The 15906-nt window shown below is 44.5% G+C and overlaps 2 protein-coding genes across 5 annotated transcripts in view; one reads left to right on the top strand and one right to left on the bottom strand.

The window, feature by feature from the left end:
- Window positions 1–11145, bottom strand: part of FBXL2 (F-box and leucine rich repeat protein 2) — a 134893-nt gene extending 123748 nt beyond the window's left edge. For 2 of the 4 annotated variants that reach the window (XR_008422656.1, XM_053904082.1), the window contains exon 1: window positions 11022–11145. Coding sequence is in view for 2 of the 4 variants with exons in the window: in XM_053904082.1 (XP_053760057.1) it covers window positions 11022–11145 (124 nt within the window). In the remaining 2 variants the exon portion in view is untranslated. The remainder of the gene's footprint in view (window positions 1–11021) is intronic. The other 2 variants (XM_053904084.1, XM_053904083.1) reach the window with 2 other exon arrangements.
- A 90-nt stretch (window positions 11146–11235) lies between these two features.
- SUSD5 (sushi domain containing 5) overlaps window positions 11236–15906 on the top strand; it is an 80274-nt gene continuing 75603 nt past the window's right edge. The window contains exon 1 of the mRNA XM_019418581.2: window positions 11236–11385. The gene's annotated coding sequence lies outside the window, so the exon portion shown is untranslated. The remainder of the gene's footprint in view (window positions 11386–15906) is intronic.

Below are 15906 nucleotides of genomic sequence, written 5' to 3'. Positions count from 1 at the left end.
TACATAGTGATAATGGGACCAAGCCAACAAGAGGATACAGCAATTATAAATATCTATGCACCCAGCACAGAGGCACCTAAAATATAAAGCAAATATTAACAGGCATAGAGAAATAGTAATACAGTAATAGTAGGAAGCTTTAACACCTCTCTTGTATTAATAGATAGATCATCCAGACAGAAAATCATTAAGAAAACAATGGCTCTGAATGACACATGAGGCAGATGGACTTAACAAATATTATAGAACATCCCATCAAAAAACATCAAAACACACCTTCTTTTCAGTTGCACATGGAGCATTTTCCAGGTTGGATCACATGTTAAGCCACAAAACAAATCTCAATAAATTCAGAAAGACTAAAATCATAGCAAGTATCCTTTCCATTCACAGTGAAATAAACCTAAAAAGAAAAAAAAAAGTAGAAATCAAAAGATAACTAGATAAAAATGAAAATGGAAATGCAACAGCTCAAAACCCAAGAGATGCAGCAAAAGCAGTTCTAAGAGGGAATTTCATAGTGATACAGGACTACCTGAAGAAAAAACAAAAATCTCTAAAAATAATCTAAACTTACACCTAAAGGAACTAGAAAAAGAACAAAGCCCAAAGTTAACAGAAAGAAGGAAATGGTAAAGATCAGAAATAAAATGAAACAGAAATAAATGACATAGAGACCAAAAAATAGAAGAGAAAAAAAAAATCAATGAAACTAAGAGCCGGTTCTTTGATCAGAAATAAAAGAAATAGAGACCATAAAACAGAAAAAAAAAAATCAATGAAACTAAGAGTCGGTTCTTTGAAAGGATAAATTTGATAAAACTTTAATCAGACATATAAAAAAATATTGAGAGAAATCAAATAACATCAAAAATGAAACAGAAGAAGTTAAAACCCACACCTTACAAATACAAAGGATTATGAGAGACTACCACAAAAAGTTACATGTCAACAAACTGAACAACCTAGAAAAAAATGGATAAATTACTAGAAACATACAATCTTCCAAGACTAAATCAGGAATAAAAATTTTGAACAGAGCAATTTCCAGTAATGAAATAGAATCAATAATCAAAAAACTCCCAGGGCGCCTGGGTGGCTCAGTTGGTTGAGCATCCAACTCTTGGTTTCAGCTCAGGTCATGATCCCAGGGTCATGTGATTGAGCCCCGTGTCAGCTCTTCACTGAACAGGGAGCCTGCTTAAGAGTCCCTCTCCCTCTCAGGATGCCGGGATGGCTCAGTCAGTTAAGCATCCGACTGCTGACTCCGGCTCAGATCACGATCTCATGGTTTGTCAGTTCAAACCCCACATGAGCCTCTATGCTGACAGAATGAAGCCTGCTTGAGGTTCATTTTCTTTCTCTCTCTCTCTTCTCCTCCCTAGCTTACTCACTCACTCACTCACTCTCTCTCTCTCTCTCCCTTTCTCTCAAACTTTAAAAAAAAAGAGATTCCCTCTCTCTCTCTCCCTCTGCCCCTCTTCCCCACTTGTATGCGCTCTAAAATAAAAAATATTTATTATCATAATCAAACTCTCAACAAACTAAAGTCGAGGACCAGATGGCTTCCCAGGTGAATTCTACCACACACATATAGAAGAGTTAATACCTATCTTTCTCAAGCTATTTCAAAAAACAGAAGAGGAAGGAATGCTTCCAAATTCATTCTACAAGGCCAGCATTACACCACTGGGACTGAAAGCAAAGAAAGACAAGACACTACAAAAGAAAGACAGAAAGAAAGGCAGAAAGAAAGACAGAAAGGAAATTAGACCACTGTCTCTGATAAACACAGATGCAACAATCCTCAAATATTTGCAAACCGAATTAAGAAAATACATTACAAGGATCATACACCACAATCAAGTGGGATTTATTCCCAGGAGGCAAGGATAGTTCAACATCTGCAAATCAATTAATGTTATACACCACATTAACAAAGCATAAAAATCATATGATCATCTCAATAGATGCAGAAAAAGCATGTGACAAAATTCAACATCGATTTATGATAAAAATTCTCAACAAAGTGGGTTTGGAGGGGACATAAACATAGATCATGTAGGACACACCCAGAGCTAACATCATCATACTCAATAGTGAAAGCTGAAAGCTTTTCCTCTAAGATCAGAAATCAGACAAGGTGTACTCTCACCACTTTTATTCAAAATAGTCCTGAAAATCCTAGCCACAGGAATCAGATAAGAAAAAGAAAAAAAAGAAACCCAAATTGGAGAGGAAGAAGTAAAACTGTCACTATTTGCAGATGACATTACACTACATATAGAAAACTGTAAAGACTCCACCAAAACACTGTTAGAATAAATGAATTTGGTAAAGTTTCAGTTCAATAAAGGATACAAAATCAATAAACCAGTTGTGTTTCTACACACTAATAACAAACTAGCAGAAAGAGAAGACAACAATCCCATTTACAACTGCATCAAAAATAATAAAATACCTAGGAATAAATTTACCAAGGAGGTAAATTCACCCGTATTCTGGAAACTGTAAGACAGTAATGAAAGAAATTGAAGATGACAAAAATAAATGGAAAGATAGACCATGCTTCACAGACTGGAAGAATCACTATTCTTGGAATTTTTTTAATGTTTATTTGTTTTTTTAATTTTTTTTAACATTGATTATTGAGAGACAGAGAAAGACAGAGCATGAGCAGAAGAGGGGCAGAGAGCAAGGGAGACACAGAATCCGAAGCAGGCTCCAGGCTGTCAGCACAAAGCCCGATGTGGGGCTCAAACCCACAGACCGTGAGATCATGACCTGAGCTGAAGTCAGACGCTCAACAGGCTGAGCCACCCAGGCATCCCAGAATTACTATTCTTAAAATGTCCATACCACCCAAAGCAATCTACAGACTCAGTGCAATCCCTATCAAAATACCAATAGTACTTTTCATAGAACTACAACAAAGAATCCTAAAATGTGTGTGGAACCACAAAAGCCACCAAAGAGCCAAAGTAATCTTGACAAAGAAGAACAAAGCTGTAGGCATTACAATCCCAGATTATATATTTCAATATACAATCATATCGTATAATTCAAACTATACTATAAAGATAATCAAAATAGTATGGTACTGGCATAAAAACAGACACACAGATCAACAGAACAGACTAGAAAGTCTAGAAATGAACCCATACATATATGATCAATTAATTTATGACAAAGGAGTAGAGAATATACAATGGGAGTAGGACAGTCCCTTCAATAAGCGGTGTTGGTAAAACTGGACGGCCACATGCAAAAGAAAGAAATTGGATGCCTACCTTCCACCATTCACAAAAACTAACTGAAGACGGATTAAAAACTTGAACGTAGGACCTGAAACCACGGCACTCCTACAAGAAAGCTCCTTGACGATGGCTTGGTGACAATTTTTTGGGCTTGACACCAAAAACAAAGGCAACAAAAGCAAAAATAAACAAGCAGGACTATATCAAACTACACGCACACGAAATGTTGTTGCACAGCAAAGGAAACCATCAACAAGTGAACCTACTGAATAGGAGACAATATTTGCAAATCATATATCTGATAAGTGGTTAATATCTAAAATATACAAAGAACTCATACAACTCAATGGCAGAAAACCAAAGAATCCAATTAAAAACATTGGCAGAAGATCTAAATATTTTTCCAAAGGCACACAGATGGCCAACACGTACATGAAAAGGGCATCAACATCATTAATCATCAGGGAAATGCGAATTAAAACCACTATGAGGTGTCGCCTCACACCTGCCAGAACGGCTAGCATCAAAAAGACCAGAAAGTACCAGTGTTGCCAAGGATGTGCACAAAAGGGAGCCTTGTACGCTGTTAGTGGAAGTGTGAATTGGTGCGGCTGCTACAGGAACCAGTACGGAGGTTCTTTAAAAAGTTCAGAACAGGAGGCGCCTCGGTGGCTCAGGAGGTTGAGCGTTCGACTTCGGTTCAGGTCATGGTCCACACTTCATGGGTTTGAGCCCCAACATCAGACTCTCTGCTGTTAGTGGAGCCTGCTTCAGATCCTCTGTCTGTCCCCCTCCCCCGCCCTTCCCCTGCGGTGCTCTCTCCCTCAAAAACAAAACAAACATTTAAAAAAAAAAAAAAGTTCAAAATAGAACTGCCCTATGATACAGATTCTCCTTCTGGGTACTTATCTGCAGAAAACGAAAACATAGCTTGAGAAGGTATCTGCACCCCCATGTTCACTGCAGCATTATTTACAATAGCCAAGATCCAGAAAGACCTAAGTGAGCACTGATGGATGAACTGATAAAGAAAATGTGGTGTATATACAATGGAACATGAGTCAGCCACAAAAAGAAGGAAATCTTGCCATTTGCAACGACATGGATCTAGGGGGCATTATGCTAAGGGAAATGCGTCACATAGGGAAAAACAAGGATACTATCATCTCATGTATATGTGGAATTAAAAACAAACAAACAAACAAAAACCCAAGCTCATAGATACAGAGGGCAGATTTGTGGTTGCCAGAGGCCAGGGGTGGGGAGTGCGCAAAATGGGTGAAAGGGGCCAAAAGGTAAAGACTTGCAGTTGTAAAATAAATACGTCACGGGGATGTAACTAACATACAGCATGGTGACTATATAGTAATCCTGTACTGCATGTATTTGAAACTTGCTAAGAGAGTAGATCTTAAAAGTTCTCATCACACACAAAAAATTTTTTTGCAATCAGTATGGTGACAGATGTTAACTATGCCAACTGTGGTGATCGTGTCTCAATATATACAAATACTGAATCATTATGTTGTACCTTTGAAACTAACAACGTTATATGTCAATAATACTTGGATTAAAACAAACAGTAACTTACCTCCATAAAATGCACTTCCTTTTTCAATTAGGTTGCTTAGGCTGGGGGTGGGGAGGTAAGGGGAACTGAATCCTTTTAATCTATGGTTGAGCTGGGTCTGAGATTTTAGTATTTATTAGATTCGGTTCAAGATTGGATTAAAATCATTTTAGGGCAAGTTCAGAACCTACCCTTCAGGGGAAGTCGGGATCCGAGCACTGGTGAATCTTTCCAGATCCCTGAGCCGTGCAACTTAGCTGCCTGCTTCCTGAACTCAGGGATTTCTCTAAGTTACATTCTTGCTGCCAGCCAGGGAGCTGTCTTTGCTCTCCCAGAGCACCCTCTGCTGTCTGTGCCTTCAGGAGATCTGTCTGTCTCTCTCTCCCGTTACTCTGGACTCCACCTTCTGAAAGGCTGTTGCCTTGACCGCAGTGAAAACCTGGATGGCCACAGGGGAGCATGTGTCAGCTCTCCCGCCATGCCCGCAAGCCTGTGACAGCCCCACTGGACACTTGGTAAAAGCCTCCAGTGGCTCAGAGAGAGTTCTAGGAACTGTCCTGCCCCACCTCTAGCCTTCAGAAGGCTTCATCCACCTCAGGACCATTCTTAGCTCTTTCCCTGACCCCAGGCTCAAGCATACTAACTACTTCCTTGGACTCAGCGAAGGCCCCTTGGAAAGAGGTGGCAGGGGGGTGGGGCCTCCCTCTGTGGCTGGGGCTCTTCAAAAATTCCAAATGGTCACTCCAGCCCATATGCAGTCAATAAAGTTTGGCTGGTTTCTCTTTACCGGTCTATCGCAGATTCTTCTTTCTCCTGCTGTCCAGCCACGGATGGAAGTATCTATGTGTCTCTGGGAAGGCTTTTTTTCTGGGAAGGCTCATTATGTTCTGGGTTTTAATCATCGAGATTTCTTTGTGTCCTCAGCTCTCTGGTGGGTTTCGAGAGAACTGCCAATTTTCTAGCTTCTCTGCCTTTTCTCCCCGGTAGGGTGGAAACACATCTAACTTTTGCCATTTTCAACATCCTCATAGAAAGTGGGAGTCTTTCTTATTCTTTTTGATGGGAGAAAAACAAGGCGGATAAAGGACTTGCACAAGGTTTAGAACTTGCAAAACAAACAAACAGAAAACCTGTAATTTAAACGTGTATTTCCTGACTCCAAGTCCTGCATTCTTCGTACTGCACGACAGGTAGTAAAAGGCTATTTGTACCCGCCATTTAACCTCTCGGTGTTTCTAGTCTGTAAACTGAAGGGACTGTGCTAGAGAAAGTCAACGTCTTCTTCAAACCTAATACTTCCAGATTCAACGAAGTTTGTGTTTCTAAAATCTATAGCATCACACTATTTCTGAAAGCCTGTGTCTTCAGATTTCACATGCCTAATGAGGATCACAAATTTATCAAGTCCAAAACCGACACCTGCTTTCTTTATCCATTCCCTAAACTTACTCTTCCCTTGGTCCTCATCCCTGTACATGATGACTCCTTCCTATCACTCAGACTCAAATCATGGCAACCATCCTGGACTTTCCTTTCTTTTCTATTCCACCATGAATCTATCAACTAATCCTACGGATTACTGCAACAATAATGTCCTATCTGGTGTCCTCTGTTTTTGTCCTTTCTCCCCTCATTCAAACCCCAAACGTATTTTCCACAGCGCAGACAGAACGGTCACACCATGTCAATCTTCTTACACTCTGCCAAGTGCTTCCCCTTCCCTCAAAGGGAAAGACGAAGCCCTTCAAATGCCTCACGGATCCCGTGTGACTTGGCCTAACTAGCTTGATCTCCCCTCCTACCCTGCACGCCGGTCCCGCTACACTCTGGCCACACGGGTGTCCTTGCTGTGCCTCCAGCACACCAGGCATGATCGGACCTTCGCACCTGTGTCCTCCCCTGAAATGGCCTTTCTCCGGGCATCCCTGTGACACACCCTCTGTTCAAACGTCACCTCGTCACCTCGCCAGAGAGGCCTTCCCTGCCACCCACATAAAAAGCAACTCCTCCCTACTCTCCTCCCGCCCTCTCTCACCCAGCTTTGCTTTTCTCCAAAGAGCGCTCACCACCTCATCTGCACGCTTACGATGTCTTTCTGCCACCACAACATAAGCTCCCTAAGGTCAGGGCCTTGCCTGTTGTGTTGTTGGGTACCCACTGCCTACAAGAGTGACCGGCACACGGCAGCACACAATCAATATCTGCTGGAGAGAAAACCACAGGCCAGAAAATTTAATGGAAAGACAATCCATAGGGGCAACGCTGAAAAGCTGGGTGTGAACCTTGATTCTGACTCCACAAAAACTTCCCCAACCACCACCTGTTGTGCTTTCTTAGACCCCTCTGCTTCCATCCCACCGTCTCATAGCCACCCCAGTGCGGGAGGTCGTAGTAGGAGACCCCACACAGGGTAGAGCTGAGACACAAAAGGAGGCCAGGAAGCAGAGGGAGAAGTGTAGCCCAATTCATGGCGGGCCGTATCCGGAGCTTTGGTTGCCTGCACAGTTGTTTTCTTTTTCCTCTAACGTTTTCATTTATTTTTGAGAGAGAGTGGGGGAGGGGCAGAGAGCGAGGGGAACAGAGGATCCCAAGTGGGCTCCATGCTGACAGCAGACAGCCTAACGCGGGACTTGAACTCATAAACCGCGAGGTCATGACCTGACCTGAGGCCGGACCCTTCACCACCTGAACCAGCCAGGTGCCCCTGGTTGTCTGCACTGTTGAGTGGGGAGGAAGGAAGCCAAGTAAATCCTGCAGGACGTCATTAAACAACATCATGATAGAGAGTATGTCATAAAATAAAAAACACGCTTGCTGGCTCAACTGATAAAACACTGACACTCTTAATCTCAGCAAAGTACATTCATGCCAGGCGCTGGGAACAACCTTCAGTTTGGAAAGAAGCCACGGTGTGATGGTTAAGATGCCAGACTTTGGAGACAGACTGGTTGAGTTCAAATCCAGGGCTCTGCCACGATGTGACATTGGACATGTGACCTCATTAAATCTGGGCCTGCTAAATGGGTATAATAATGTCAATCTCATAGGGATGTGGAAGGATTAAATGAGATAAATATGAAGTGATCACCCTAACACTGGACATTCTTAGAAGGGCTCTATGAAAAAGTTATTGTTACAGTTACTAAAAGTTAGGCCTCACCCCCACCTCAGTGCAGACCACAGGGAGACCAAAATCGTCAACAGAAGGAAAATTTATAAACCTCTTCTTTTCACGATCTGTTAACATGGATCTCATTATATAAGCATATAAGCTCTCTTAATTGTAGCATTTGATGGCAAAGAAACCAAAACTGTCTGTAAACTTGGATATGTTTTATTGTAAAGTTTCCCCCCGACCTTGTGCTTCCCAATAACTCCGAGAAGTCCTAACTACAGACAATACAGAAAGAGGGCCAAAATAGTGGGAAAGTCCAAGTGAATGAATTAAGATTGGGAAAACAGTAGGATACGATGTTATTTTATATTTCCCCCTTAAAAAATCTGCTTTACACCCTAAAGTATTAGGCAACAGCAAAAAACATGATGACAACAGGTATCCACTGTCTATTTTGATCCATAGGAATCAAATTGCTGTCTTTTTGTAACAATTTTAGAACATACAACTAAAATATATGTAGAAAGTTACTACTGGGGAAAATCTCAGAAAATGTAACTTTATGTTTTAAAACAGATTCATTCTCTAAGTCTAAATGGCTTTATGTAAAACACTAGTCTTTGTGCTTCCCAAAAAGGATGTGCCAATTCCTGAATGCAAACCGAAATGACAGGAGAAACTTTCAAAGCTATTACAGTCATGAGTATGAACCCCAATCCAGTAATCTCTCTTCAGGGGAGGGAAAAGTAAGAAAAGAGAAGGCCTACTCTGTTCTGTAGCATCTAGCTCAGTGCCAGGAACCACAAAGTGCAAGTATTCATAAGTGCTCAAAAATATTAAAGTCCAAGTAAGAAAGCAAATTCTGTAACACACACCTGGCATATAAATTAGGGAACACACACTGATACTCTATACATTCCGGTGTAATCCAGTGTTTACATAAGCAGGTTCTGAGACAATCTGCCTGGTTTTGCAATCTCGCCTAATTTATCAGCTGGTTGACCTGCACAAGTTTCTCTACCTCTCTGTGCCTCGATTTCCTCATCCCTAAAATGGGGAAATGGTATATTCCTCATAGGGCTATTGTGAGGGTTAAATAAGACATGTAAGGCGCTCGGTAAAATATCTCACGTAGAACGTACACAATAAATGCCAGGTGTCATTACAGAAGCCACAGAAGCGAGTGGCTTAATTGAAGACATTTTCATTGAGAAACACTTGAGCAGAGTTCCAAATTCACGCGCAAAGTCACTCCTGTCAACAGCGAAAGTTGTATCTTATTTTCAAGCATTTAGTGAAGGGTCATGTTAGGATCTCCAATGCAGTTTTGGGGTTCACACAGGCACCCTCCTCATTCCGCCTCCTGTACCAACCATCCCCCCACTCCCCTTGGAGCCCAGGCATCGGCTCCTCACTCCCTTAAATCCTCTCCTCGAATGAAACCTTAATGCTTAAAAACAGAGAAAAAGCAAAACATCTCTAAGTGTAGGAAAGCAACTGCGAGTACACAAGTATAGCAGAATGCTTTTAAAGTAAATAAAACTCTAAAAGGCACAACAGTGAATCAAGGTGGGTGAGAATGGAAAGGGGAAGACAAAGGAGAAGAAAAGAAAAATGGGCAGCGGGAGGAACAGGAGACTTCAGAGGGCTGTGAAAATTTAATTCCTGAACATTCTTACTTTCTCCTGGCTATAACTGTAAGAGCTTTTCTCTCATAGACGGTATTAAAGTCACTGCAATATTTGACATTCCGATTTCTGTAAAATTCCTTTTCTGCAACTCTTGCCGGCTCCATTAATTTGTCACTTAAAAGCCATTCAGAATGAAAAAGAAGCATACGCAAAACAAAGCCCTGTTATTTGCGGGTAATGGTTTTTTCCCCACTATCAAAAGGCCACGCGTCTGGCAGTTGCTTTCTCAGAGTCAATGACAGATACAGACCAGCCAGCCGCCTTCTCCTACCATGCCTCTCCCCACTTACTGAAAAGACAAAGCCTGCCGGGTTCCAAATGGTAGGCTTTCTCTCCAGGCCAACTGGCACTTGGGGAGCCCCCTGCCATCTCGGCTTATCAGCACTTGCACTAACCCTGCAGAGAAAGAGCAAATCTACACGAAATCACTGACGGTTAGAAAACCTGTTTCTGAAAACGAGGCATTTCCTTATTGTCCACCCCAAACCCCCCTCGCAGGCGCTGTACCAAAGCTGTGTCCCCAGCAGAGTTCGTTCAGTTCCTCTGCTCTTACACCCTTTGGAGCACCCCCACCCCCACCCCGGGGGGAAACCACACCTTTGGTTAGCAACTCCTTGAACCCTGTCTGGTCAAGCCAACAGGGGGGCCGGGTCTTCAAGTGAGGCTTCAAAAGGGAGCTGACGGGGGCCAGGTGGTACGCCCACTCACAAGTTTAGGGAATCAAAGTGATCACTTAAGACGTTCACACACTGATCACAAATCGAATCTCTGAGGGGGCTGCTCGCAGAAAAAGCCTCCAGCTCAGTGCCCCCATTTTTTCGGAAAAAAAATCCAAAATTACACATCCACGTCTCCCAACTGCCAAAAGACCTGTACGAATGATGAACCGGGAAGAAATGCAGGTTGTGTGTCAGGTTATTTGCGTGTAACTGCGCAGGAACGAGACAGGTAGCACACAGACTGCAAAACAGGGTGGGCACACAGCTCCCTCTCTTCAAAAACAAAAAAAACCACACCCTCCCTGGGGGGCCTCCCAGGCTCGCCGCGGCCAAAGGCGTCACGCCGTCCGGCCGCCCACCGGGCGGGGGTCCCGGCGGAGGCCCAGACCTCGCCCTGCAGACAGCGCCGCGTCGCGGGCGCCACCCTCTCCCCCACCCCCCCCCCCCCACCGCCAGACGGGTGCCGGGCGGAGGGGGGAGGGGGGGTCCCGGGCTCCCCCTCCCCCCGGGCCCGCCCCGCCCCGCAGCCCCGCAGGCCGCGGCCCGGCCTCCCCGCGACCCCGGCGCCGCCCGCCCGACCCCAGCAGCGGCGGCGCCGGGACCCGGCCCCGGGGCGGGGCCGGGCGGGGCCGGGCGCGGAGGCCCGGCCGGCGCGGGCCCCAGACTCACCATGGCCGAAGAGCCGCGAGCGCGCCCGCAGCCCGGAGTCACACGGCGCCGGCAACGCCCGTTGTCCTGGTGACGCCAGCTGGGCGTCCCGCCCCGTTCCCAAGGTGGGCTCCGAGGCGGCCATTGGCGGCCGGCGAACACGTGACGCGCAGGGCGGGGCCGCGGGGCCCGCCCCCTGCGCCCCCGCCCCCTGCGCCCCCGCCCGGCCGGCGCCCGGGTCCTCGGCGCGCGCGAGGCCTCTCGGCCTTTCGGCCTGGGCGTGGGGCCCCGTCGCCCTGGTCACCTGGACGCCCCTCACCTGACCGGCTGCCCCGCTGGAAGAGACTTTGGTGGAGCTGCTTTGTTTCGGAGGCAGATTACACAGGTAACGCGCGGTTGTGAAGGGCTTCTGAAACTAACGAGAGCAAGAATTAAGTAAGAATCAAGCCACGCTGACTCCCCGCGCACATGACCCCTGCTTCTCTCCTCGTTTATCTGCTTCCCGTGAAGTGTGCATTATAATATGCTGTAGTCTTAAAAATGCAAGCAAACCAGGGTGGCTGTCGGCTAAGCCTCCGAGTCTTGGTTGCAGCTCAGGGCATGACCTCGTGGTTCGTGGTTTCGAGCCCCGTGTTGGGCTCCGCGCTGGCAGCCTGGAGCCTGCTGGGGATTCTCTCTCTGCCCTTCCCCTGCTCATGCTCTTTCTCTCTCCCTCTCTCAAAATAAATAAAAAGAAAATAGAAGCGAACCGGACGCACTGTTATAAGCTACTTCTTTTGGATAAAAATCATCTTTGCACGCCGTTGCTTGTGTCTACTCCAGGTTAGTAAATCCATTGGCAATTTCTTGGATGTGCTTAATATGGTTGAAGGGAACTTTCGACATCCTCACATCCAGCCCGTTAAATCTATGGAGATATGTCCAAAAGCCAATCTGGCCTCTCCCTTTGAATGTCTAACAGGTGTCTCAAACTGAATATAGGCCACATACGACTTTTGATCCAAATGTCATACTCACTCTCCAGTGTTCCTCATCCCGGCAGAAGTTCCCACTTCCCCCTTGGTTCTTCAGGACAAAAACCTAGGAATCATTCTCGATTCTCTCCTTTCCGCACGTTCTGGAATCTATCTTTAAATAAAACCTGAATCTGTCCTTTTGTCACTATCTCCACCTCACAGTCACCATCGTCTCTTGCCTAAGTTAGTCTCTGTGCCACCTGTCTTCTCTCCTACAGCCTACACAAAAAGCAGCGTTTCAGTGGCTTCTCACGGCACTTAGGAAGAAGATCCAAAGTCTTCCTGGTGGGGGTCTTGCCTCCTGCACTGACTCACTTCATCTCCTACCACTCTTCCCCCTTCCAGTCCACACGAGCCACGCCTTATTTCCCCGGGTTCCTCAATCGTGTCCGACACTTTCCTGCTTAAGATTCAGCAATAGCTGCTTCCCATATTTGGAATATTCTTCCTCCAGAACTCCGCATTGCCCACTTCTTTGCTTGAAACAGGTGGGCTGTCTCCTCAAATGTCATCTTCAACGAAGCCTTCCCTGACCATTCAATCGGAAATATCTCACCCCAGTTCCTTTCTCACCTCAGCCAACCTCTCTTATAACTGTCTTGTTTTCAAAATACCTAGTACTCCTTGAGATCATCTTTTACAATTTTTGGTATATTAATTACTGCCCGTCTCTTCACCCTGGAATGCAAGATGTCTATCTTGTTCCCTCCCTATGTTCCTACTGTTTCGAACAGTTCCTGACTTATAGTGGATGTTCAATAAATATTGATGATTGATTGATTGATTGAATGAATGAACATCTGTTCTCAGACTGGATGAAGATACAAAAGAGAACATGACCTGTCAAAATGGAGAGTGTGATAGAAGAAGAAAAACTGTAATTACTGATACGTTTTATCTATTTTAACATAAAATATTCATGTAAGTAGTAAAATATAAATGTACACTTTTTCAAAAGTGAACACTTATGTAAATACCACCTAGGTCAAGAAATGGAACATTGCGAAAAGCAACAAAGAACTCATGTGTCCTTTCCCAGTGTTAACCCCCCCCTTTTCCAAGCGACCACTATCTTAATATTTATAGAAAACATTTTCTTGCTATTCTTTATATAATTTTATAATTCATTAATTCTCATTTCTATAATGTATTCCACTGAATGTGTACACAAGAATATATCCATTCCACTGTTGATAGGCATTTAGGTTGTTTGGGTTATTTACTGTTTAGGACTATTTTATTTTATTTCATTTTTTAAGTGTTTATTTTTGAGAGAGAGAGAGAGAGAGAGACAGCATGAGTGGGGGGCGGGGGGGCAAAGAGAGAGGGAGACACAGAATCTGAAGCAGGCTCCAGGCTCTGAGCTGTCAGCACAGAGGCTGACGCGGGGCTCAAACCCATGAACTGCGAGATCATGACCTGAGCTGAAGTCAGCCGCTTAACCAGGTGAGCCACCCAGGTTCCCAGGACTATTTTTATTTATTCATTCATTCATTCATTCATTTATAATGTTTTTTCTTTCTTTTTTTTTTTTTACTTTCTATGATTTATTTATTTTTTATAATTTACATCCAATTTAGTTAGCACATGGTGCAACAATGATTTCAGGAGTAGATTCCTTAGTACCCCTTACCCATTTAGCCCATCTCCCCTCCCACAACCCCTCCAGCAGCCCTCTGTTTGTTCTCCATATTTAAGAGTCTCTTACGTTTTGCCCCCCTCCCTGTTTTTATATTCTTTTTGTTTCCCTTCCCTGTGTTCATCTGTTTTGTCTCTTAAAGTCCTCATATGAGTGAAATCATAGGATATTTGTCTTTCTTTGACTGACTCATTTCACTTAGCATAATACCCTCCCATTGCATCCACGTAGTTGCAAATGGCAAGATGTCATTCTTTTTGATTGCCGAGTAATACTCCATTGTGTGTATATATATGTATATATACACATATGTATATATACCACATCTTCTTTATCCATTCATCCATTGATGGACATTTGGGCTCTTTCCATACTTTGGCTATTGTGGATAGTGCTGCTATAAACATGGGGGTGCATGTGTCCCTTTGAAACAGCACACCTGGATCCCGTGGACAAATGCCTAGTAGTACAATTGCTGGGTCGTAGGGTAGTTCTATTTTTAATTTTTTGAGGAACCTCCATACTGTTTTCCAGAGTGGCTGCACCAGTTTCCATTCCCAATTGTTTATTCATTTTTTGAGAGAGAGAGAGAGAGAGAGGCAGAGAGAGAGGGAGACACAGAATCCGAAGCAGACTCCAGGGTCTGAGCTGTCAGCACAGGGCCCGATGCGGGGCTGGAACTCACGAACCAGGAGGTCATGACCTGAGCCGAAGTCGGCCGCTCAACCGACTGAGCCACCAGGTGCTCCACCCCAGGACTATTTTAAAACAATGCAATTATGAGCATTTCTCCTTGTGCACGGGAGTACTCATTTCTCTGGATGAGGGTTTCTTAACCTTGGCAATTTCTTAACCTTGGCCGGTGGCATGGCCCCAGTTGTTTAAACCAAAAGTGTTTCCAAGTGTTTCCATATGTTACTGGAGAAGAACTGCTCCCCGTCAAGAATCACTGATCTAGGGTAAGAACAAGCAGCAGAATTCCTGGTTTGTATACCTTTAGATTTACCACATGGTGGCAAAGTGTTTTCCAAAGTACTTTCAAGAGAAGTGACTTGGAATTAGCAGAGTAGAGAGCTCCAAGAATGGGTCCCTTGCAAGAACTGGTCTTCCCAGAAAGAATCCAGCTAGCCAAAAACTGACACAGGCGACATTTTTGGAACTCCGGAATCCAATCAAATACATGTGACAAGTCGCAAGCGCCTCATGGGGGGAGAAGCAGCTGAATTTTGGTAGGAGGCACTGTGTAGTTTTTGCTTGCCTGCCTAGCATCCTTTATTCCTGAGCTCATCAGCAGCCTTGTGGACAATGGCCCATGTTCCTGGTACAATGTATCGGTGCCACGGAAAGCAACATGGACATCATTCTCCAAAACTGTGGTCGTGAATTTGACCCGTCTGGTGGTTGCTTAAGGGACCAGTGCAGAGACTGATCATTATTTTGCCTCAGGTTGGAGTAGCTTTCTGTGTGGCATCCGACAGAAGCATTTAAAGACATATGCTACCTGTTGCTGACTGGGGTAAGGAATGAAGGGTGAAGCAAATAGCATGACAGGCCCAAAGGCCTGGGTACCAGAAGTCTGAGGAGGAAGGTTCTTGGGAGACAAGATCAGTAAAGGACTACCGTGTGCACTGGGGGATCTGGAGGGCAGTGTGCATGCCCAGGGACAGACACATACTCAGAAAAGACCCGAGAGGACTCTAGACTTATAGCTCTGACTGATCTTTGGACTACATTTAAGTAGGAAGTGAAGGCTAAGGCAGAGTTGTCATCAGCTTGGCTTAGCATCGAAGGTGCATCCTAGCTCAGAGCCAATATGCAAAGACCCAGAAAGGTTTTGTTGTTGTTGTTGTTGTTGTTTTCTTTTCTTTTCTTTTTGTCTTTAGGCACTTAAGGAAATACATTCTGTCCCCTGGCTGACTGCTGAGATAACAGAACAGAGACTTCAGTGAGCATATGTGACAAGTAGTACAATCCTTTGCAAAAACAGTTTGGAAATGGAAAGCTGTGACCTTCCGTGATCCACACCAGAAACCCTGTGGGAAGGGAGAGAATCCGTAGAGATGGCTTGGGGGAGAAGTGGACAGGGTACAGAGATGATTTCTAAATGGTATGAGGTTTCTTTTTGAGGTGAGCAAAATGTTCTAAAACTGTGGTGACAGTGGCACGTATCTGTCAATTGTACGCAAAACCACTGACTTGCACAGTTTAAATTAGTGAAATGCATGGTATGTAAATTATATCTCAATAAAGC

The sequence above is a fragment of the Panthera pardus genome, unplaced genomic scaffold (assembly GCF_024362965.1).
Source record: "Panthera pardus isolate Hobbes unplaced genomic scaffold, ASM2436296v1 HiC_scaffold_16, whole genome shotgun sequence".
Classification (NCBI taxonomy): domain Eukaryota; kingdom Metazoa; phylum Chordata; class Mammalia; order Carnivora; family Felidae; genus Panthera; species Panthera pardus.
The sequence above is the reverse complement of the archived record's forward strand: the minus strand, read 5'-3'. Positions and strand labels throughout refer to the sequence as shown.